The sequence below is a fragment of the Alosa sapidissima genome, chromosome 17 (genome assembly GCF_018492685.1).
Source record: "Alosa sapidissima isolate fAloSap1 chromosome 17, fAloSap1.pri, whole genome shotgun sequence".
In the NCBI taxonomy this organism is placed as follows: domain Eukaryota; kingdom Metazoa; phylum Chordata; class Actinopteri; order Clupeiformes; family Clupeidae; genus Alosa; species Alosa sapidissima.
This window is the reverse complement of record NC_055973.1, coordinates 20,532,983-20,557,329: the sequence shown is the minus strand read 5'-3', so window position 1 is coordinate 20,557,329 and position 24,347 is coordinate 20,532,983. Positions and strand designations below refer to the sequence as shown.

At 45.9% G+C, this 24,347-nt stretch overlaps 2 protein-coding genes across 2 annotated transcripts; both read right to left on the bottom strand.

The window, feature by feature from the left end:
- Positions 1–7,130: 7,130 nt before the first annotated feature.
- LOC121688389 (zona pellucida-like domain-containing protein 1) lies at positions 7,131–15,106 on the bottom strand. Its single transcript, XM_042067944.1, has 10 exons — positions 14,723–15,106; positions 13,738–13,958; positions 12,936–13,120; positions 12,670–12,742; positions 12,356–12,453; positions 12,138–12,218; positions 10,266–10,434; positions 9,336–9,453; positions 7,722–7,742; positions 7,131–7,612 (listed from the first exon to the last, which is right to left on the bottom strand). The coding sequence occupies exons 1-10, from the start codon at positions 14,841–14,843 to the stop codon at positions 7,473–7,475; spliced, it is 1,227 nt and encodes a 408-aa protein (XP_041923878.1). The 5' UTR covers positions 14,844–15,106; the 3' UTR covers positions 7,131–7,472.
- A 2,546-nt stretch (positions 15,107–17,652) lies between these two features.
- LOC121688849 (zona pellucida-like domain-containing protein 1) lies at positions 17,653–23,954 on the bottom strand. Its single transcript, XM_042068752.1, has 11 exons — positions 23,910–23,954; positions 23,539–23,652; positions 22,850–23,070; positions 21,307–21,488; positions 20,764–20,836; positions 20,493–20,590; positions 19,901–19,981; positions 18,884–19,055; positions 18,334–18,460; positions 18,151–18,180; positions 17,653–17,879 (listed from the first exon to the last, which is right to left on the bottom strand). Exons 1-11 carry the CDS (start codon positions 23,944–23,946, stop codon positions 17,710–17,712), a joined length of 1,305 nt encoding a protein of 434 aa, XP_041924686.1. The 5' UTR covers positions 23,947–23,954; the 3' UTR covers positions 17,653–17,709.
- Between the last annotated feature and the right edge of the window lie 393 nt (positions 23,955–24,347).

Below are 24,347 nucleotides of genomic sequence, written 5' to 3'. Positions count from 1 at the left end.
GTGTGTGTGTGTGTGTGAATGAGATGGATTCTGTGGTAGCAGAGATTGTGATGTTCATCCACATGTGCTGTCGATGCAGACATCACTTCAGCAGAAGGGAGATGTATAATTTACAGGCTGCCCATTCTGTGGGCAGAATTAATGCTGTCAGGCTGTCAGCAGAACAGACTGTGCCGCCATTACAGCCAATTACAGGATTTTTGTCAACCCAACAGGAAATCCAGAAAGAGGTCTGATAAAACGTCTAAGCGTTTTTTTCTTTTTTTAAATTTTTTATTTAACAGTCTGAGGATTGAAAATCATCTTAGTTCATTTACATAAATGAAGGCTCATATTACCACAAACATGTTCAGCTGCCAGAACACCTAGACATTCTATTCGATCAAATCACCATGTTCAGCTGACAGAATACTTACAAATGCTATGCATTCAGATAGCCATGTTTACGTTCTGTCATTGTGACAAACCATACAAACATCAGTACCACTATACTTACTTTATAGTCTTATTCTACTCTAGATAGATAGATAGATAGATAGATAGATAGATACTTTATTGATCCCCAGGGGAAATTCAAGGTCTCAGTAGCATACAGACAACACAAACACATTCTTTAACAGCAGAAAGAGTAATTAAAGTATATAATATAAAAACACAACTAAGCAATAAGGACAGTAGAAGATAAAGAATATGCTAAATATACTAAAATACAAATTATACTAACTAACACTTAATCTAAATCAATTCTAAAAACAGTATCCACATAGTGGTGATTAATCAATCAGAGGCGCTTGCAATGACTGAGGCAGGGACTGAGCCTGTGATTCTCTGTGCATAGTAAGGTATGGTAAGGTGCTCTGTGTGAATGAGTGTCATGGTGGTAGTGCAATGGTGATAGTGATCATGGTGATAGTGCAAATGAGTAAGTCCAACAGTGCAACAATGCAGAAATAAAGTAAGTAAAGTCTATATATCTATATATTTAACTATTTAAAGAAAATGTATAAGTGTGGCCACAGTTCGGCTGTGGCATGGAGGGGGGGTTATGCATATGTGCTAATGTGCTAATATAGCACGCAAAAGGTGAGGCATAAAGACAGTGGTAAAAGTGGCTAGTGGACAGACAGTATCCAAACATGGAGGGGGTGAAGAGGCAGACAGACTATGCAGAGAAGTCTATCTCTCCTCTTCCCTTAAGTGAGGCATTGAACAGTTCAATGGCCCTGGGGACAAATGACTTTCTCAGTCTGTCAGTTGTGCAAGGCAGTGAGCGAAGTCTCCAGCTGATCAGGCTCTTCTGCTTAACAATAGTGCTGTGGAGTGGGTGACACTCATTGTCCAAGATGTTGATCAGTTTGTTCAGGGTCCTTTTGTCAGATAGTGAAGTGATGCACTCCAGTTCAGCTCCCACTACAGAGCCAGCTTTCCTTACCAGCCTGTCAAGTCGCCCCGCATCCTTCTTCCTTGTGCTTCCTCCCCAACATACTACTGCATAGAAGAGGACGCTGGCAACAACAGACTGGTAGAACATCCTGAGGAGCTTACTGCACACATTGAAGGACCGCAGCCTCCTCAGGAAGTACAGCCTGCTCTGCCCTTTCTTGTAGAGTGCATCAGTGTTGGCTGACCAGTCCAGTTTATTGTCCAGGTGGAGACCCAGATACTTGTAGGTGCTCTGCATACTAACCATGCAAATCTGTTTACTAACCATGGATATGTCACGAGCATAATCACACCAGCGTTCAAGTGTACTTGATGGTAATGACCTGTGGCCTCAAGTGCGCTTCATTATCAATCTGTGTGTAAGTGCACTCGTCAGACACAGAGGAGAGCAGACATCATTAAAGGTGTGTCTGTGTGTGTGTGTGTGTTTGTGTGTGTTTGTGTGTGTGTGTGTGTGTGTTTGTGTGTGTGTTATGTGTCTGTGGGTGGGTGGTTGGGGTGTTCATATAGTCTTAAAGTCCCAGGTGTCAGTCCAAGGTGGGTGGCCTTGTCTCTGTCTCCCTCTCTCCCTCTGTCTCTCTCTCTCTCTCTTCCTGTGTGTTGCTAACAGCAGTAATCCAGTGCGCCAGCACTCAATGAGAGGGAGATCAGCACATAAACAAACACAGGCAGACAGAGGGGAAGGAGACTCCCCAAATAAATACTCACTCCTTATGTCTGCTGATCCTACAGAATACACACACACACACACACACACACACACACACACACACACACAAACATAAATGCACTCACACACACACACACACACACACACACACAAACACACAAATATAAATGCACTCCCAGATGCTCTCTCTCTCAGACACACACACACAAACACACACACACATACACACACACAGAAAGAGAGACACACAAACATAACCCCTCATTTATAGTCTAATCCATGAGCTAACATACCACTAACCAAAGAGAGGACTCCCATGCAGGTTGGGAAAAGAACTCTCCTGGTTGTTGTAATACACTGAGGGCTAGTCCACACGTACCAAACCGATCTTTTTTTCCTCCGTCTTCCCTGGAACTGTATCAAGAATATTTGCGTCCAAACGGATCCATCTCAACTCGACTCAACACGTTACTTCATATCCCAGGCCTATAAGTGGCACTGTTTCTGTTACAGAAATTGACTTTGATTATGCTTGCGCGCTGTAGGCTATACAAACAGACAGAATAGGCTACGACGAAAATGGCTAGTGCAAGGAAACCAGAATTGTTTGTGTGGACTGATAGTGAACTGTCAACTGTAGTCAACTGTAAAACTAATAAACTTCATTTTTACGGTTTGTGAAGGGTGCAGTCCGGTCCTTTATTTGGCTATACGCAGGTACAAATAATCTCCTTTACTTTCTTTGATTGTAGGATAGTCCGCGATTCACATTAGTTTTGGCTATCACCGCAAGTGCATAGGCTACTAAACGCTTGGCCTGCCCAAGTCCCAGGCTATTCCGTCGCCACATTTATAATATTGCTATAATACGTAATAATAGTCGATACTTTTGCCTGCATCAAATCGTGCATTAGCATTTAGTGTGCATCTAGCATAGGCTTAACATGAGTTCTAAGCGTCTTTGTATGCTCATATCTGACTTCACTAGACTATGAATGCATTTATTTATGTTGTAAGACATGTAAAATAATGAATGACACCGGCACTATGCACAAATTAATTTAAACTTACACCACACTTCCCTAATAACTTCTGACTAGTTCTCTCGTGTCACTGACAGTAGCTAGAATGCATCAAGAAAACACAGGGAAAACACTGTTTAGTCCACCAAGTCATGATAAGCTATTGGCGCTGCGCAGCACCAGTTGTGATATTTATCCTACTGAGTGTAATCGTAGGTAATGTCATGTATGAAAACTAGTATTGTTAGGCAACAGTAGTGTCAAGTCCAGGGCAGCTGAGGTGTGGTGGTGACATTATCAATACGCAAGTATGCGGTTTCGCCGTCCAAAAGAACTCGCAAGGGCTACGGTTTCAGATTTTTCCACCCTAGGACCAGGTTTCAAAAGTGCGGTTTCGGGCAGTGCGTTTACAGGATTCAGTCAATTTGTCATCATCTCCTACTCCATTCCTTACTCTTGCAACTTTTGTGTTTGTGCATGCATGCGTGCGTGTGTGCTTATAATAAAACAATAGTATGGAAATTAACATATTATCCAGGAGTGTTTTGTTGCTGTATATGAAATCTCTGCACGCACAGACACACACAGAGACACACACGCAGTCACAGACAGACACACACACACACACACAAGCAAGCACACTCAGGGCCAGACGTACGTACATTTGCGAACGTAATGTTATCAGCGTCATGGACACACCGCAGATTGCAGAATAGACGTGCGCTTTCAGGAACAGTCTTAGTACATACCGCAGAATGCATAATTAGGCGCTCTTTACTCTTCCCCTCCCATCTTTTTACGCTAAACTCCCACTTTCCCCTGGATCCTCCCATGAATGCATATGCATGACATGACAAACGCAATCTGCCACTTTCAGCTCCCGCGACAGGCAGTTTGTGCTTTTACATCATTGCAGCCTGTTTGTACATACCTCGCAATGATTTTACACGCACATTGCGAAACAAATACGCCTGAAGTGGGCGCAAAAGCGTTAGTACATCTGGCCCTCAGTCACATCTTACTCTGATAGAACTCTCAAGACACACACACACACACACATAGTGAGATATGTCACTGCAGCCTTTATTTTCTTTCAGTTTCTCTCAAAACAAACAACTGGTTCTCCATGACACAAAAAAGGACACAAAACTTGTTTTCAAAGGGAGTTGTACAGAACCCTCCAGGTCTCCAATATGTGATTGTGTGTGTGTGTGTGTGTGTGTGTGTGTGTGTGGAGTCCTGAAGAATCCTCCAGGTCTCCACTCAGACTGCTTGATCGTGTGTGTGTGTGTGGACTTCTGCAGAATCCTTCAGGTCTCCACATAGCTTCAGCCTGCATGATTGATCGTCTTCCTCTGCTGTCTGGTCCATTTCTCTTTCATTTCCAATTCTTTAGAAACAGTGACTCACCCACTGTATACAGGAGATGTATGTTTCATCTGTGTGTTTGTGTGTTTGTGTATGTGTGTGTGTGTGTGTGTGTGACTGTGTGTGTATGTGTGTGTGTGTGTGTGTGTTCGTGTTTGTGTCTGTGTGTGTGTGTGTGTGTGTGTTACTGTGTGTTTGTGTGTCTGTGTGTGTGTGTGTGTGTGTTACTGTGTGTTTGTGTGTCTGTGTGTGTGTGTGTGTGTGCAACATGTTTCTCATACATTCACAGGACACTAAAGGGACAAAAAAATTAAAGCGAATTACGTGCACACTAACAAGACATTTTTAGTCTCTAAAACGGTTGTTTTATTTAAAAATTCCGGCACATTTTCACATAGATCTCTGATTCAAGAGGTCATTGAGTACTATCTGTATGAAAATCTATCTAATCTATGTGAAAAATCGCCGGAGATTGGTCCAGGTCAACCTTTCGATGGTAAACTTTTGATGAACATGTCAAAACCTGGGGTAGACCCAAGGGTATAACTGAAGAATGCTTTACAGTGTTAAAAAAAAAAAGTCTTGGGAACATTGGCCTTGGGCTGTTGAATGAAGAAGATTGATTGAAACACACATCTCCTCAGATGGTTCAGCAGCCACAGAGAGAGAATGACAATCAGCGTGAGTGTGACAAGCACAGACACTTGGTCCAACGTGAAAAGCACATACCAGACAATGGCATACACCATGACCATACAACTCTTCACACACACAAACACACACACACATGCACACTGCCCCAATAACATTTACCCTGCCTAAATCGGATCAGACAGAAGACCCCATCCCCCAACGTCCATATCCCAGAAAGAATCCCATTTCGCTTTAATTTAATTTAGACCCAATTAGCTGAATTGCACTTTGAGTGACACTGGGTTCAGTGGAGAATCTGCTTATGATAGGACTTACGGTAAGACTTGAAGTCATGATAGTGACTCATTCATCAGCAGCTGTTTTACTATGTGGATAGTAAATGGAAGGAGGGGGCGGTTGTCATTGCCACAGACTGCTGTCATGACCTATGCGGTATGAACTCAGAGCTTCTGCTTTGTCTCTCTAATGATATTCCCAGTAGCTTCAGTTAGCTTTCAGTGTGATTTACTGTTGGGCATTGGCTCCTCCATAGGCTGCATCCTATAAAGCCAGTGTCCTCCACAGTGGACATAAAAAAAACACTTAATCAGAGTAAATCAACCATCATCCTCCATTGCTTCATGCATAGTCAATTTCACACACATAGGGCCTACCACCCCCGCCCCCCACCCCACACACACACACACACACACACACTGACATCCTTAAAGGCCTACGTGATAGATGTTAATTTAATGTGCCCTGTGCTTTTGTTACTTATGAATCATTACAACAAATTTGGAGAATCCAGACAATAAGAAATTCACAATAATTGTTATTCCATTGCAATTTTGTAAAGGACTTAAATCCCTTTTAATGTAACCTATTTGAATTTGAGTGACTTTAGACATGTACTTTAGACATAATATGTGTTGACTGGAATCCTCTAATGAGTGTTTGTTGGATATGCTGTTTCCTGAATGTGTGAGGGATATGTTACCTGCTGTGTACACAGCAGTGGTCAAAGTGAAATCCAGTCGGGCGGGTCCTCCACTCGCTGAGCGCAAAATGGAGGGCGACCACAAACAAAACACATATCGCCCCCTGGTGGCCAGTCCTTTCCATAACATTTATCTGACTGGTAAGACTGGATGGCTACCATTGCTGCTCTGACGCCTACCTATTTCAACCAATCACCTCTTTATGAGTGCATATGAACAAATGAATACAACCACAAGAATAAATACAATTAAAACAAATTGTAAGACAGCACATGTGACAGTGGGTCCATGATGCTTTAATAGTTATACTCCATGTGAATGAAAAAGTACACAAATTAATGCCATTAAGGCTAGTTCTTAAAAAAAAAAAATTAAAAAAAAGCCCAACCCTTGACAAACCATTAAGCAGCCCTAAGCCCTGTTCATCACACCTTCCCCTGCACTGCAGGCTCCCATCAACAGGAAGTGCTTAAGAGCTTCACAGGCCCGTCGGTGAGTGAATGGGGCGCTCAAGGAGCAGGTGGGGAAAATCATCTGCATAGTGCTTCCTGTTGCATTATTATTGTCTCTTAAGACACCTAAGTGCTATGTTCTGTAAGACCATCTTTCAGTATTTGATAATGAATATCTAACACTGACTGGTAACAGAAAAGTCACTAATTAATTTAATTTTGTTATATAGACTGCCCATGGAAATGGCTTGACACAACAGTTGGGCTGTATAATATTTGAACGTTATATTTATAATGTTCACTATAAGAAAATGACTTGGCTACAAGTGGCTATAAGTCAGTTATCACCTGTGTCAGTTCACCACAGATGCTCTTTGATCTACTTACATGCATAATCAAGCTACAGTAAGCTACACCCCTCCTCCGTGTGTGTGTGTGTGTGTGTGTGTGTGTGTGTGTGTGTGGAACAGCTGTGCTTGCACTCTCATGGGCGAACCGACCCTGCATAGGATAAAGTGGTAGGCTACTCCTTGCGGGCAGCAGCTGAGTCTGGGGCAAGACTGGGCCAAACCGACCCATAACAACTCAGGGTAATTTCTGGGTTACCGCTACCTGGGTGGCAAGGCAACTCGTCCAGCAGAAACAGAAGGCTAAAGGTGTAGTGTTTAGCAATTAACAGCATTCAACATTTTTTAAATATTTTTTCAGACCGTTTTTTTCTTGTTCATCATCTATGCTTATATTTATGTGATGCAAAAAGCAGAAAATGTCTGTCAGAGGTCATGGATTTGTTTGTATGGAGACAGACTTCTTCTTTATCCACCTGCCTTACACATTTCAACGTAGCCTATGGTGCGGTCGTGAGGAGACTGCTGGTTAGCGGTTAGCGTAGCCGGCGGAGCCTCCGGTAGAAGGTCAACGCTAGAAGAACAGCGATGACTCCGACGAGGATCAGAACGACCACCGCGATGCCAAGACCCACCGACGCGCTGCGTTCCCCGTCTCTAGGGCCACCAGACAAGGCTGAGTACAGCAGAAGAAGATAACAAATGACCATTAAGACAAACATCAAGTCACCTGAATTAGATGACTTACTTATTGCTGTAGTGTGTGTGTGTTTCAAACTACTTACCCTCCTCTTTAGAGGTCAGAGCTGAAAGGCAATTGACAACGCAACAGTTAGTTAGTGAGTTTGCATTTATTTTATTTATTATTTAAATAATGCAAAAAAAAAAAAAAACATCTTTATGATTATAAAAGGAGAGGGGAGGAGAGAAGAAGAGGTTTGAAGAAAAGGGAGAGGAAAGCAGGGGAGGGGAGAGGAAAAGAGGGGAGGAGGGGAGGGGAGAGGAAAAGAGGGGAGGAGGGGAGGGGAGAGGAAAGCAGGGGAGGGGAGAGGAAAAGAGGGGAGGAGGGGAGGGGAGGGGAAAAGAGGGGAGGAGGGGAGGGGAGAGGAAAAGAGGGGAGGGGAGAGGAAAGCAGGGGAGGGGAGAGGAAAAGAGGGGAGGAGGGGAGAGGAAAAGAGGGGAGGAGGGGAGGGGAGGGGAAAAGAGGGGAGGAGGGGAGAGGAAAAGAGGGGAGGAGGGGAGGGGAGGAGGGGAGGGGAGAGGAAAAGAGGGGAGGAGGGGAGAGGAAAAGAGGGGAGGAGGGGAGGGGAGAGGCTCAAAGGGGAAATCCGGTGTAAAATGGATTTTGGATATGCTTTGCATGATAACGAGTTCGAACGTTCGTTGGGGAGCAAAAAACGCTAATCCAATGCATTCTAAACTAGCCTGTTTTTAGTCGATGCTTCCAAAATGCTAACAGCTAGCATTAAGGGCATTTGCATGGTAAAAAGAAATCGCTAATTTTAAACCATTTACAAGGCTCAAAGTAGCCTGACACTTCTTTGGTAGTATAATGAGGGTCCTAACATATAAAACAAGGCATTGACAACTTTGTAAATGTACAGATAGTACATTAAAAAGGACTGTATACAGACAATACCTTGAGTCGTTTGCCGGTCAGTGGCATCTTGAAACAACACAGATCTTGCGTGTTTTTGAAGGAAGTACTTCAAAGTATGTACTTTCGTGTACGTACATGAAAGATCTCTGTTGTAGTGACTTAATTTCAAGTTGGCACCGACCGGAAACGACTCAAACGATTTATCCAAAATCCATTTTACACCGCATTTCCCCTTTAACACACCTTTACTGAAACAATATCAGTAAAGACATTGTTACAGACACCTCATCAGGATTGGTTAAAACTCGCCCCGACATTTTGTACTTCCTTTAGATAGCCATTTTTGCTGCACCCAACAAAAAATGAACAACACATTTCACATTTCCTTTTGACCTTGTACACAGTACCTTCAATGAAAAATTGAAAGGAAAACACTATTCCTATTTTCGTTGCCCAGGCACCCAGGAGCTCAAAGAACTCCCCCAATCTTTCACAGAAAAGAAAAAGGTGCTCAATAGTCTCCTACAACCCACAAAAGGGACACTCCCTCCCAATTGCTGGAATCAGGTGTGTCTGTTTGTAGTTATAGCCCCGTGGACGAGCCTCCATTGTAGATCGTCTGTTGGAGGCTTATACAGTAAAAAAAACTCCAAGAAGGTATAAATCCCGCCCCAAACCTCCCAGTGCAGCCTGGTAATGTGCTTTCATGTGTTTTCAGGGGAGAGGAAAAGAGAGGAAGGGAGGGGAGAAGAAAGTGTGTGTGTGTGTGTGTGTGTGTGTGTGTGTGTGGTGTACGTACGGGTGTCACTCTGGGTCCTGATGGGGACGGAGGTGATGAGGGTGGGGCCAGACAGGCCTTCCTGGATGTTGGTGATCTCAGCATCCCGCCGCCGCCGCCCACTGGGGTTGTTACATACCTGTGCAGGAAACACAGGAGTCAGCATGGACACACACACACACACACACACACATACATATACACACACACAACCACACACATACAAACACACACACACGGTCTAGGCATCCCGCTGATGACGTAGACATTGCTGTAGAGGAAACACAGGACTGAGCAGGGCATGGACACACACACACACACACACACACACACACACACACACACACACTGTTATGTATTGGGGGTTGCTCAAACCTACACAAGATCAGACAGCCCACTATCACACACACAAACATCCTCCATCCACAAGGGGCGCCAGCTACTCCCGTCTTATGGTGTGATTGACTATAAGACGTGCGGAATGGCAGTCAATCGGGAGAGGCTCTGAGAACTGGGGAACTCAGCTACTGGGCCGATGCTGTGAACCTCCCAGCTGCTTCGCCGTGCAATATATGAACTGTGCACTTGGATTAATATTCTGTTTGGTTTAGTGGTGGTTTGGTTTTGTTTGGGGCCCGTTTTCGTTTGTTTGTTTGTTTGTTCGTTTCCATCCTGCATCACCGTGGGGTTTCCCGCACGGTGGACACCAAGCGCGAGCTGGACACCTTGGAGAGGCAAGAGCGAGGTGGCCCAACGGAAAGGTAAGCTGGCCGCCCCTTTGGCTTCTCATTCACACCAAGCTCAAAAATCCTGACTGACACGTCCTCTGCACACATCCAGATTAGGGGGTTTAAGGTCTGAGCAACGTAGGGATATCCCTAGACATGTAACGCGGGTCGCTAGACCAGGATTCCCTAATACACACACACACACACACACACACACACACACCTTAAACTGGCTGCAGGTGCTGATCTCACAGAGCCTGGTGATGCAGTGCAGGTAGTAGGTGGAGATGGTCTGGTTCTGCTGTTCTGTGAAGCGGAACGCAGGGAAGGAGAACCGGGCCTTCTGGCTGTCCCCATTCTCCAACATGGTGGTCATCTGGTCCACGGAGCACCTTAGAACGACAAGGGAACCTCACAAGTGCACACACGCCAGCACAGGTGCACTCATTACAGGACAAGAGCGCATCAGTGACCTGACAGCAATGAGATCAATCCCACTGCCTCTGATTCCACACTAAAACAACTCAGATTATTGATCACTATTTATACTATAGGGCCTCCTATTGCACTGCAGCCTGAATGTTATTCCTCACTGTGAGTTGTTCGGATAAAAGAATCAGCTAAATTAGCCCGGCCAAATGCCAGCCAAACTTAGCCCCGCCCACAACATTTGAGGTCGGGAAGTTCGGTCTGGACTTGTTCCGTTATGGGCAACTGTGCCCAAACCTGAGCTGTTCGGACCAATCAAATTGGGCTTTGTATGATGATGGACAGATGAGCAACAGTGCCTCGACTATCACATTAGACAGATGGCTTCTAAGACCCCTTTTACACATAGGAAAAATGCATATATTTAGATACGGTTAGGCCTTGCATTTACATGAAAATGGAGGTTATATCACTGAAAACGATTATTTCTGAGAACTTTGGCCAAAGTGGATATGCGGTTTCACTTTCATCAAGGGAAAATGTTGTTTTTGCATTGTGACATGTCATTTGTTTGAAATCTCTGAATGGCCACCTGTTTGCTCGAGGGGTTTGTGGCACTCTTCCCCAGCTGTTTTAGCAACGGTGTGGACGGATTTAATTTTAAAAACGGAGGGGAAATATCCATTTTTCGGAACAGCCTACCCTACTACGTAATTCGTGGTCTTAGATTTCACTGTGGGTGTTGCACAATATATTGACAGCACAATAACTTTATAAAAACAACCAGAAAACAATGTTTATGCATTTGTGGGGAAGAAGGATGGTTCGGGTGTTCTTCCTACAGCTCACGGTAAGCTATTTCGTTGCTCTGAGGTCTATCTAATTGAGTGCAGAGGCATTTTCCCCACTGTATTGGTTGATACACGCCCCATAATCATGTCCCAATGGAGCAGTATCAGACTCAAATTCTGACTAGAATTGAGTATGACGTCAGGCTACAGCTAAATGAATAAATGTGTAAATGTGTAACACTACACTAGGTGTTCCCTTAGATCTGACATCTGTAAATGTAAATGAATAAATGCACAGGGTTCTCACGGGTTATGGAATTTCTTGAATATCATGGAAATTCTATTTCAGACATCGCCAGTCAGGAATTGTTTATAATTTTGTTGTAGCAGTTTAAAATGCACTTAAATACATTACTGTAAGACAAATATATTTCGACGCAGAATTGATGTACTGGTATATCTCGTTATTAGCTTTACTGTTTGCTTGAGTGGTTATGGTTAGCTTAACTTTGTTTATTCAATGCCCAATTATTCATCTCCCACTCTAAAAAAAAGTCAAAGACTCTTGAACACTACGCAGTTACTCTGAAATTGTTTGCTGGTATATTGTATCATTCATTATAGCAGTCATGGAAATTCAGGTTTTTGTCAGGGAAAAGTCATGGAATTTTGCATTTCACTTAAAGTGGGAACCTAGCCTAGAAATCTAGATGCACCCTAGCGGCGGCCAATTAATTTGCTCAGCCTGTACGTCTAGTATCAAACCATAGGAATTTCTATTGGCTGACGCCGTGGACGTCATCCAATCACAGCGCTCGTGATAGGGTGTGTGTGTGTGTGTTAGTGTGTGTGTGATGTGTCCCCTGCAGACTTACGACACAAAGAGGTTGAAGAAGGTGGAGTTGGAGGGCTGGGGTAATATGGAGGCATAGCAACGGTCCAGAAGCACATGGTACCTGCACACACACAGTTACACACATTACACACACATACACACACACACACACACACACACACACACACACACACTAAAACACACACACATCCAGGCATACTTCACATCTGGTTACACTAGTCAAGGAGATGGACTTACTGGGATGTCAGGTTTGCAGCGATGACCTGCACGAAGATGTCTGTCCTCAACTCTATGCCCAGGGGTGGGATGATTAGAGGGGTGGTGTAGTTTTGATCCTGATTGACATTTTCACACACACACACACACACACACACACACACATACGCAGTGAGTCTCTGCACATATAGCCCAGTGTGAGACAGGAGACAGTGTGTCAGGAGGAGCCAGTACAGCAGTGCAGGCGTGGTAAGTATGTATGTTAGGTAGGTATGTTTGTGTGTGTGTGTGTGTGTGTGTGTGTGTGTGTGTGTGTGTGTTTGCTGCTGTCTTACACTAAACAGCTGCATCCTCAGGGTGCTGATGAAACTGCCATTGTTGTCCTTCACTGCTATGGATGATGAAGACCTGCAGAGAAGAGAAAAACACAAAAGAGAGAAAAGAAGAAGAGGAGAGAGGAGAAGAGAGAAAAGGAGTGGAATGGGGAGATGCAGAGAAATTAGTCACTGGTGCAAAGATGAATGAGCATATATAGAGATAAATAACTAAATAACTGTCAGTGTGTGTGTGTGTGTGTGTGTGTGTGTGTGTGTGTACATACACTCCCACTTGGGTGTTGTTGATGAAGTATTCCAGTGGGTATGAGCAAGAATACAGGTACTTCAACTCAGCATTGTAGGTCACCATACCAACAGTGGGGTCGTACGAGCGGACGACCCCGCTGATGTTGACCGTCTGGATGTTGGAGAAGTCAGCAAACACACCTGTCCCGGGAGTGCTGGTCGTCTGAACACCACAGAGGAAGAGGAGAGTTTACCAGTGACCATCAGAGTAATGTTTACGCGCCACAGGGTCATCATGGGAGATGAACTACAGATTAATACGCATACAATGACAGATCAACAGACCTCAGACAAATGTCTATGTGTATATAAAAAAAGAGCAGTCAAAACATGTTTTTCGCCCACACATACACACATTTGTCTTCATATTCCTGTGAATGATACCATGGGATATTACGAAAGATAAGTCTAGTCTCAGTAGTCTTTTGTTATACACATTACAATGAATCTATCTAGAGAACCCAGCCAATAAGAAGTCCACAATATTTGATGGTCTGGTGCAATTCTATAACACACAGGTCCTCTTCACATTTCTCTCCTCTCCTCTCTCATCTTCTTCTCCTGTCCTCTGCATCCATATCCTCCTCCTCCTCCCTCTTCTCCTCTCCCTTCATATCCTCCCGTCCTCTCATCTCTCTCCATATCCTCCTTTTTCCTCCTCTTCTCCTCTCCTCTCCATCCATAACCTCCTCCTCCTCCCTCCCCTCCTCTCTTCTCATCTCTGTATCCTCCTCTTCTCCCTCCTCTCCTTCCATATCTTCCTCTCCTCCCTCCTCTTACCAGGAAGATGCTGCCGCAGGCGTCTGCTTGTCTCAGCGGGAAGGTGAAGCGCACCACGGGCGGCGTGACCGACTCGTCCAGGGTGCCACGGCAGCCGCTCTGGTCTGTGATGTAGTTGAGGATCAGGAGGCTCTCATTGTAGCCAGTATAGATGACAGGGCACACCTGGATGGCCAGTTCAATGGAGCTGGTCCTACACACCACTGTGATGTCGGTGTACTCTGTTGGTCATTAGGTGACAACAACACAGAGTTGGCTTGTTTTATTATGTTTTATTAAAGGATCCCCATTAACTTGTCCCATAGCAGTTCGCTAGTCTTCCTGGGGGCCACATCAAATCCACATTCCAACAAGTAATACTCAATACAGTCCTACAACAACTTTAACAGTAAAAATACATTACAAAAGTGCAGCATATAGTGCATTTGACATTGCATGGGTTGTTATACACTTATTATAAACAAACCAATATACTGAACACACTGAGTGTGTTCTTCTAAAATAATGTTTGTGATGTTATAGTTGTGATAGAGTTCTTTTGCATCTCTAGCATCTTTTACCCTCTTTAGCATCTACTAGCTTTACATCCTTTTACCCAAAACAACTCACAGACTAGAGAGAGACATGTTCAATTGGCCTGAAGCAAACAAGAAGCTTGGTGTCTTAAAGCGTGTAGCTGGCAACCTACTAATGTAGGTTTCTTCACCAGGGGTTCCACCACGCTAATGTAGGTTTCTTCACCTGGTGTTCCACCACGCTAATGTAGGTTCCTTCACCAGGTGTTCCACCACGCTAATGTAGGTTCCTTCACCAGGTGTTCCTCTGGGAGCGTGCCTATGTTCCCACAGCTCTATGTTTCCAGACCCTAACCCTAACCCTAATCTAGAAATGTGGTACCATTGGGCTGTGGGAACATTGGGCTGACCCCATTCCACCACACTCATGTTGGTTCCTTCACCAGGTGCACCACCACACACACACTCACCTGGCCGTCTGGCTTGAGATCCGCACTCACCCACGGTGAGCGCCAGGTGACCTCGGACCATGAGGCTCGCCACGAGCAGGCAAACGAACCCCATCCCAGCAGGCCGGCTGTCACACTGCATCACACAGCAACCGCACGCCACACCGGATCTCACCGAATCACACCGGATCTCTCCGTAGAGGAAAAATCCCACAAGATATCTCCTCGGATGCAATACACACTGCACCTGTCGATAAGTTACAGAGGTGTCCGCGTTGTCCAATCAGAACACACTCTCACAGCGCACACTGACCAGTCCGAACACACAATCACAGCGCAGAATATCCAGTTAGTTTACACACTAACAGTGCAGCCTGAAGATCCTAGAGGACCAGACTGAAGCAAGCTCACTACTGAAGTGTGTGTGGAGGCCGTCGCTGGATCTATATATTAACACAGGGGGACTTTTATAGACTCACCACCAGCTGGGGATTGGCTGAAAAACAAGGTCAAAGGCGTTTGGTGTATGCGTGTGTTAGGAGTGTGTGTGTGTGTGGGACATTTGGTGTGTGGGTGTGTGTTTGTTATTGTTGTTTTGTGAACAGGTGTGATGGTCTTGACCTGAGGAACAAGAAGAAACCTTACACCTCACCTTCAAAGTCACATCCTTATACAATGACCCAGAGTCTCCCTCTTAACTGTTCTAATATGAAACTTAATAAAGTATCCACGACCTCTCAGGGGATTCAGAAACAACAGGGCGGGTCTCTCTTCCTCACGCTGCATGGACCCGAAAGAGGTGCAGTTACCATCGCAGCCTTTCTTTCCAGAGTTGCATGACCTCATGTCTGTTGACAGCACACATATTTCATAGCCTTAGGACACGCAAAGAAGTGTGGGAGTGAAAGTATTGGGCCATCAAATGCATTAATCAGATGGTGCTAATACAGGCATTCAGACAGGCAGGCAGGTAGGCTACCTTCTGCCCACACATAGTTAACAGGTGGATGATAGACATGGGTAAATAAAGCATAATTCATCATAGGGCCTCATATGAACCAAGGGCTCTTTCCATATATATGGAGAAAATTTCAGCCTGATATCTCTTTTTTTAATGCTGAGATGAGTCTTTTTAAAGAAGGATGGACACACCCTCTAAAATTGCAGCGAATATTTAATTTGGACCACTTTTTAAAAACATTTCCCTCCTATCTCAAAAATCTGAGATCATAGTGTGTGAAATCCAATATGTTTGTGTTGAATTGATATGGAACAACCCCAAGACCATTTTGTTAATCTCATCAGAATTGCCTGATGGAGTCTCTGCCACAGTTCTTATAAAGCTGTAGCTGTAGCTGTGGTTTGGATTAGGGAAATCCCCCACTACTTCTCGTTTGAGATCTGAAGGCACCACCGAGGCGCCTGTTCAGTTCCTGTAAAGGTTCCTCTGAAGGTTCCTCTAAAGGTTCCTCTGATCTGCTCTGAGCTCTCAGTGCTTATCTACACTCACTACCATGTTATTGACTCTGACAGCCTTCTTCCACACAGAGCCGGCAGTTTGGGACGCTACTGATATAAAAGATTAAAGTAAATATTTGGAGTGACAGAAATATGCAGCATACAACAGCTTTTGTTATGTAAATGAAGGAATATTCATAAGTACAAATTTACATAACCTCCTCTGAACAGCGAAGTCTTGGCACTTCGGTCTGGGACTCCTCTGCCCTGCCTGAGAGGGAGACTGTGTGCCACCTCAGAGAGCTGTGGGTTGGCTGGGCTCTAATATGGCAGAAAGGCTGTTCCCAGAGAGACCCTATTTTCAGCTCCGCTAACAAACCCCCTTTGCTGTTTGCATTGGTGCAATTTGAGATTATTCACTCAGTGTGTGTGTGTGTGTGTGTGTGTGTGTGTGTGTGTGTGTGTGTGTGTGTGTGTGTGTGTCTGTGTGTGTGTGTGTGTGTGTGTGTGTGTGTGTGTCTGTGTGTGTGTGTGTGTGTGTGTGTGTGTCTGTGTGTGTGTGTGTGTGTGTGTCTGTGTGTGTGTGTGTGTGTCTGTGTGTGTGTGTGTGTGTGTGTGTCTGTGTGTGTGTGTATGTGTGTGCAGGTGTGTTGACTGCTTTGTTCTGCCCCCTCATCTGAAGCAGCGAGGCTCAGGCGTACACGGAGGGAGTTTTCGTGCTGCGGCCGGAAAGGCAGGTGAAGTTCTAGGAATGCGGGGTAGGGGAAACTCGAGGCCCATGGGATCCTGTCATCCTGATCAGGGTCAAACGACAGCACTGGGTGGTGCCACAGACCTCTGTGACATGCACACACACGCAAACACATCACGCACACACATGCAAATACATGCACACAAACACACGCACACACACATAGAGACAGTGACGTGCTCACTCGCTCACATGCAGGCAAGGATGTCTCTCTACCATTCCAGGAGTGCAATAGTAGAGCTCTAACACACAGACACACAAACACACACAAATACACACACACACACACACACACACACACACACACACACACACACACACACACATTAAAAGCAATGTAGTCAGGACATTTGAAATCAAGCATAACCCAAGAGATAACATCAGTCTTTTATTAAAAAAGATCACCAGAGTAGAGACTTTGATTTATTCAGAATAATGACATTTTATCACATGGTAAACATGCAGGCTATGATCACATCCACCAAAACACTAACAAGTTAAAACGGCTCAAAGAATGAATCCTTCTTTCTTTCTTTCTTTCTTTCTTTCTTTCTTTCTTTCTTTCTCTTTTTCTGTTTAGCTACTGGTATCTCAGTGAATACATATCTAACCATTTGGTAATAACCACAGGGAATAATAGCCCAATTAACTGATAATTCACATATTAACATTTCCATCCCACATGAACACAGTTACATATGCAGGTGTATGTGTGTGTGTGCGTGCGTGTGTGCGTGCGTGCGTGCGTGCGTGCGTGGGTGTGTGCGTGTGTGCGTACGGGCATGCGTGCATGCGTGCGTCACTTGAAGTTAGGATTGTGTCCCCCTGAGCCAGTGGGCATGGCAGGTCTCCGTAGCAACCGCAGCAGGAACAGGAAGAGGCTGAAGCTCACAACACCTAAAACGCCGATGCCCGACAACAGAGCAGCAGTCACAGAGTTCACGCGCAGAAAAGGGCCCTTCACCGGAGCTAAGGAGAGAGAGAGAGAGAGAGAGAGAGAGAGAGAGAGAGAGAGAGAGAGAGAGAGAGAGAGAGAAAGGAAATTAAGAAAGAAAGGAGGGGACACAGGGAGTGGTGAAAGCTTTAAGTAGACACAGATACCTGTGCTATTATACTGGACTGCCCTGTTTTTAAAAGAAACACCTCACACATGTCCAGCCTCAACAACAGGGTCTGTCTGTGTGTGTGTGCGCACTTGTGTGTGTGTGTGTGTGTATGTGATATTAGAGAAGGACCTTACCCAGCTCTGAGTTGTTGCTCAGGGTTTCATCTGCAAGACAGAAAATATAGGTGAGCTCATCATCATCATCATCATCATCTGTGTGTGTGTGTGTGTGTGTGTGTGTGTGTGTGTGTGTGTGCGTGCGTGTGTGTGTGTGTGTGTGTGTGTGTGTTTGTGAGTGTGTAGGTGTTTATTGCTCACCCCCTCGTGTGATGATGGGGCCGGCGGTGATGACAGTGTTTCCTGAGTCTCGACTGCCCCCCGATCTGACCTCTGACCCCTCTCTTCTCCGGATCTCCACCTCCTCTCTCCTCCTTCTACTGCAGATCTATGTGAGTGGAGAGAGAAGAGAGGGAAGAGAGAGGGGAGAGAGGAGAGAGAGAAGACAGGGAAGACAAAGGGGAAAGAGGAGAGAGAGAAGACAGGGAAGAGAGAGGGGAGAGAGGAGAGAGAGAAGACAGGAAGAGAGAGGGGAAAGAGGAGAGAGAGAAGACAGGGAAGAGAAAGGGGAGAGAGGAGAGATGGAAGAGAGGAGAGAGAGAGGAGAGAAGGGAGAGGGAGGAGAGTGGATAGGTTAAGTAGATTCCCTTGTGCCATCTCTGTCATGATGGCAAGCATTAATGTATGACATTCACTGCACAGTTTAATTAAGAACAGGAAAAACATAACACAGTGATACGATCTAATCCCAGCAGCGTTATTAAATGTTGTTCACAAAGCATATTAAGCTGTCTACTCTGAGAGTACATACTGGCATGAGAATGGCGCAGTCGTCAGGGCGACACAGCTTGGTGATACAGTGCAGGAAAATGGTAGACATCTTCTGGTTGCGGTGCTTGACGAAGCGGAACACCTCGAACGAGAAGCGGCCCATCTGGCTCTTCCCGTTCTCCAGAACCGTCGTCTGCGGGTCTTTCTGGCACCTGGGTCCAGAGGGAACAGAACCCACCATGAACGGGTCTCAGGCCCAGATTACACTGTGGGCTAAACGTTTCTTGGTGTTTTATGCCCCCAACGTTGTCTTCAAGGCAGCGCTGCCTGAAAGGCGCTATGGTGAGGCATGGGTTAGGGTTAGGATTAGGGTTAGGATTAGGTGCCTTTAAGTCAGCGGTGGCAGCGCTGCCTGGAAGATGACGTTGGGGGCATAAAACACCATAGAGCGGGCTAAGCCTGCCTAACCTGGAGCGTGAACATAGGGGCCTTGCCCGGCATGTCTTTAATATTGCTGGGGGAGGCTTAAAAAGGGCTAAACCAGGAACCAAAGCTGCAGCACCAAGCCCATCTCAATGATAAGGGCCAGAGGTTTCAGACCTTAGGCATACATGTTGTACTTGGTGAACTGGTACTATGGTTACTGTTCTGTTACTATAGTTACCACTCCATTTTTGCGCAGTTCCTGAGTTTAGGTTCCTACTAACACATACGGAGAGCAAACAGTGTAAACAGAGTTCATGCAAGGGTCTTGGTGTCCCCCACCGATCCAGGTCAAACCCTAGACCCCCCCTCATCTCCCCCCAATACGACCCCCCCTGCCCAAATCAAACCCTAGAGGGCCCTCTCCTCACTGCAGATGCCTCCCACCCCCCTTACTGCAATCCAGATCAAACCCAAGGGGCCCCACCAAACCTTGGGGCCATCTCTGCCCCTGAAAGCTGCTTCTCAGCCCCAGAGCCCATTGTGTGTCTCCTGGACAATGGCGGCGCTCCAGAGAGGGTAATGGGCCCCTTTCAGATGCGGCGCAGAGTGGGAAACAAACATGCGGCATTACCCGAAGAAAAGGTCGTAGTGGATGTGGTCGTTAGGGTTCCCCGAGGGAGTGGCATAACAGTAGTCCATCAGGACGCTCCATCTGGAACAACACAACACAGCGCAGTGCAGCGCAGCACAGCGCGGTGCAGCGCAGTCATTCAGAGACGCAGACGCAGACTGGATGATCGGCTCCAGCACAACAGCAGCCACTCACAGGGGAGCAGAGCCGAATACCAGTCCTCCTGCCTCTGGCGCTGCCTCACAGACCAGCACATGGAGATGAAATCAGTTTAAGTGGGTGGGGGAGGGGTGTGTGTGTGTGTGTGTGTGTGTGTGGGGGGGGGGGGGGGTATTTATCCTGAGTTTCACTGAAACACGATCAAACAAACTAGCACATACAAATATGAATGTATTGTGAAGTGTTGTGACGACATGACGTAACATGGAGAATGATTGTGATATTGGAAAACGTAATGCGATATTGATGGGCAGTGAATAATATCGCATAATGTAACATAACATCATCTAATGCAATGTAACCATAATGCAGAAGCTAATGTTTGACTGGCTAATGGATTTGATCTCATGTAAATTCTGTAACTCAGCAGCACCTGCGGTCGAGATTAGTAGCCTTCACCGCAGCAAACACTCGAGTCTTCAGAGCCAGTCCGCCCATGGGGATGGACAGCTGCTGGTAATAGTTTGAGTCCTAATAATAACACACACACACACACACACACACACACACACACACACACACCATATATCAGATGTAGACATTATGTAAAGTCTTTCCTGAGGAATGTGTGTGTGTGGGTGTGTGTGGGTGTGTGTGTGTGTGTGTTTGTGTGCATGTGTGTGTGTGTGTGTGAACCTACTTACATTATACAGCACCAAACTCAACGTGCTCACAAACGTGCCATTGCTGTCTTTTACAGATATTGCAGCAGAGGACCTGAGGAACAAAATAAGCAATCACAATAAGCAGGACTATGAACTATGGGTAATGTAGGAAGGAATATTACAAAAAGGCTTGTTGACCAGTGTTTCCTCATGAGTCCACAATAGGAGAGTATCCGCTTCTCTGCAATACACAGGGAAATGTCTCCCTGCTGATGCCCTTTGGACTGGGCAGCCGGCAGCTTGGGCAGCTTTACAGTACACTGAGGTCTGTATAGACTTATGATGGCAATGAGGTGTGTCTAGACTTACGATGCCAGTGTGGTGTGTGTGTGTGTGTGTGTGTGTAGTCTTATTATGTTAGTGTGTTTGTTGAGTGTGTGTGTATGTGGACTTACGATGCCAGTGTAATGTGTGTGTGTGTGTGTGTGTGTGTGTGTGTGTGTGTGTGTGTGTGTGTGTGTGTGTATGTGTTTGCTAGCGTGTTTGTTGAGTGTGTGTGTGTGTGTGTGTGTGTAGTCTTACGATGCCAGTTGTGTGTTGTTGATGAGGTACTCAAGCGGGTAGCTGCAGCTGAACTTGTACAGCAGGCCAGGGAGGTAGCTGATGAGGGTGGGGGGGTCGGGGGTGTCGATAAAGCCCGACACGTTCCCCATCTGCACCATGGATGCATTGCCGTAGGCGTTCACACCTGGAGCCGTGGACACCTGTGGGCGGAGAGAATCTCAAAAAGGAGCAGCGGTGAGGGAACATCACCTGTGACTACCTGTATGACACACCTGAAGGTAGCTCCGTCACAGCGTCACACCTGAACCTACATACCTGCACCTGCAACACTTGTGCCCATATAGTATCACACCTGTGGCTGTAAGCTACATCTCAATGGCAGCTTGCACATGATATGGAGAGCCACCCCACACATAACTACATCACTCTATATTACTGTACTATATTACACCTGCTGCTCATGTACCTGTAGCTCCATCATAACTAGGTGCACTATTACCTGGAGGACAGTGAGCTCCAGCTAGATCAGATGCATCACTGCCATCTCTCCTAACACACTTATACAGTCTAACACACTTACACAGTCGAACACACTAACACACTTACACAGTCGAACACACTTACACAGCCTAACACACTTACAAAGTCGAATACACTTACACAGTCCAACACACTTACACAGTTACACAGTCCAACACACCTTCACAGTCCAACACACTTACACAGTCCAACACACTTACACACTTACACAGTCCAACACACCTTCACAGTCCAACACACTTACACAGTTACACAGTCCAACACACTTACACAGTCCAACACACTTACACACTAGTCTAACACACTTACAAACTTACACAGTATAACACACTTACACAGTCCAACACACTTACACAGTCTAGCACACTTACACACTTACACAGTCTAACACACTTACACAGTCCAACACACTTACACAGTCTACTTACACACTTACACAGTCCAACACACTTACACAGTCCAACACACTTACACACTTACACAGTCTAACACACTTACAAACTTACACAGTCTAACACACTTACACAGTCCAACACACTTACACAGTCTAACACACTTACACAGTCCAACACACTTACACACTTACACAGTCCAACACACTTACATAGTCCAACACACTTACACACTTACACAGTCTAACACACTTAGACTGTTGACACAAAATCGTTCAAATATGTCTGTTCAGACAAATGTTCGCTGTGAATGTTCTCCTCTGTTTAAGGAATTTGAACACACCTCTGGTCATATTCAACCTCTGGTCATATTGAACAACATTGAACTCTATTGGTCAAATTCCAACAACCAAACTCTTCCAATCTACAGAGCAGCACTGTCCATAAAGACAATTCACGCCCTGGCTAAGGATCCAACCCAAACAGAACTCAAAATTGGCTTTCTGGCCTCAATCATACTTAGTTCTGGCCCACAGTTTCACACACACACACACACACACACACACACACATACACACACACACACACACACACACACACACACACTACAACACACACAAACAACACACCTCCAGTGTGTTTCCGCAGGCCTCCAGTGTGCTGAGGCTGATGCTGAAGAGCACCGCGGTGGGGAAGGTGTTGTTGTTGATGAAGCCTCGACAATGGGCCTCACCATGGCGACCGTTGAGAGCCAGGTCAGAGGAGGTGTAGCCCGAGAAGAGCACCGGGCAGAAGTTAATCTTCAGCGTGATGGTCTGCACGCCACAGTACACATTGATGTCACGCTCACCTGAGGAGGGTGTGTGTATGTGTGTGTGTGTGTGGGGGGGGGGGGGGGGGGGGGGGGTGAGGAGTGGGGGGACGGACAGACAGACAGAGGCAGTGTTAGGAGCGAGAGAGAGATAAAGAGACAGAGAGGCATGGGAAGGGAGAGAAATACAGAAAAAGAAAAAGGGAGAAAGACACAAAGAGATGAAGTGATAGAGAGAGGAGATAGGAGGTAGAGTGGGGGGATATTGATAGGTAGAAGAGGAGAGAGTGAGTGAATAGGAGAGAGAGAGAGAGAGTCAGAGGGGACAACATGAAAAGAAAGAATAGTATGAGTGCCAGAGATTTGCTAATAATTTGAGTCTGAGAGGGTTTGACATATTGAAATAATATTCCTCTGCTAGCCATTCCAACACATGAACAATATTAAGTAACGGTTGTGGAATTGTAAAGCTTCCAAGAGCACCTCAACCTGAAGCATCTCTCTTACCAGGAAAGCGGCTGTGGAAGTTGGCGTCACAATTATAGCCGTTAAACTGGGCACCGGCAGACGCAGGTCCGCTGATCAGAAACATCACCACACACAGCCACTCCATCTCTGCACCTGCACACAAAATGAGAGTCACACACTGGGAATGAACTTCAAAAAACACACTTACATTAAAAACGAAAACTTAAATAAGAAATAGGCAAATCCTGATTGCCACAGACAGTGTAATAAAAACAACCCATAAAGAAAAGAAAACAGACCCCATGCAGAGAGAGTTCAGGAGGACCCCAGAGAGAGAGTTCCTGGGGACCCCAGGGGAACCCTTCACACACCTAGTCCCACAACCGCCCCCCACCTCCCCCAAGTCTTACTGGGGTCCCTGCAGTAGTCCGGTAAGCTGGGCTCCATGTGCCTCAGGCCGGGGTGAGGGCGCGAGTGGGGAGTGTGGCTTGATGCAGCAAGGACGAGCGTCAGACTTCCCCATCATCATCATCATCATCATCATCATCACCATCTTTGTCCTTGTACTCATCTGAGCGCTCCAATCAGAGGCTACTTTGGGAGAGTCCTGCACGTGGGAACGCAGTGATCAGACCCTTTCAGCGGGCCGGAAACATGAGCACAGGCCGAGCGTTCCCACTCCTATCGGTCAGCGCCATCAGTGTCTGTCAGCAGCCACAGGCTAAGGGGCTTGTCTGGGCGAATTTACCTGTCAACAGGTGTGCCTGAGAGCCGGCCCGCTCATTAGAGAGAGCACACTGCACTCTAACGAGCCCCAGAACCCCTCCTGCAGGACCAGAGCCGGACTC

What these genes read in the sequence shown, in the direction of transcription:
- LOC121688389 (XM_042067944.1), bottom strand. Translation starts at nt 14,843, where the DNA reads ATGCAGTGTGACAGCCGGCCTGCTGGGATGGGGTTCGTTTGCCTGCTC. An exon ending in ATCTCAAGCCAGACGGCCAG is followed by an intron (nt 13,959 to 14,722) that starts GTGAGTGTGTGT and finishes AATGACCAACAG; the next exon opens with AGTACACCGACATCACAGTG. An exon ending in GCTGCAAACCTGACATCCCA is followed by an intron (nt 12,219 to 12,355) that starts GTAAGTCCATCT and finishes GTGTGTGTGCAG; the next exon opens with GTACCATGTGCTTCTGGACC.
- LOC121688849 (XM_042068752.1), bottom strand. Translation starts at nt 23,946, where the DNA reads ATGGAGCCCAGCTTACCGGACTACTGCAGGGACCCCA. An exon ending in GCTACTAATCTCGACCGCAG is followed by an intron (nt 19,982 to 20,492) that starts GTGCTGCTGAGT and finishes GTGTTGTTCCAG; the next exon opens with ATGGAGCGTCCTGATGGACT. An exon ending in GAGCAACAACTCAGAGCTGG is followed by an intron (nt 17,880 to 18,150) that starts GTAAGGTCCTTC and finishes CTCTCTCCTTAG; the next exon opens with CTCCGGTGAAGGGCCCTTTT.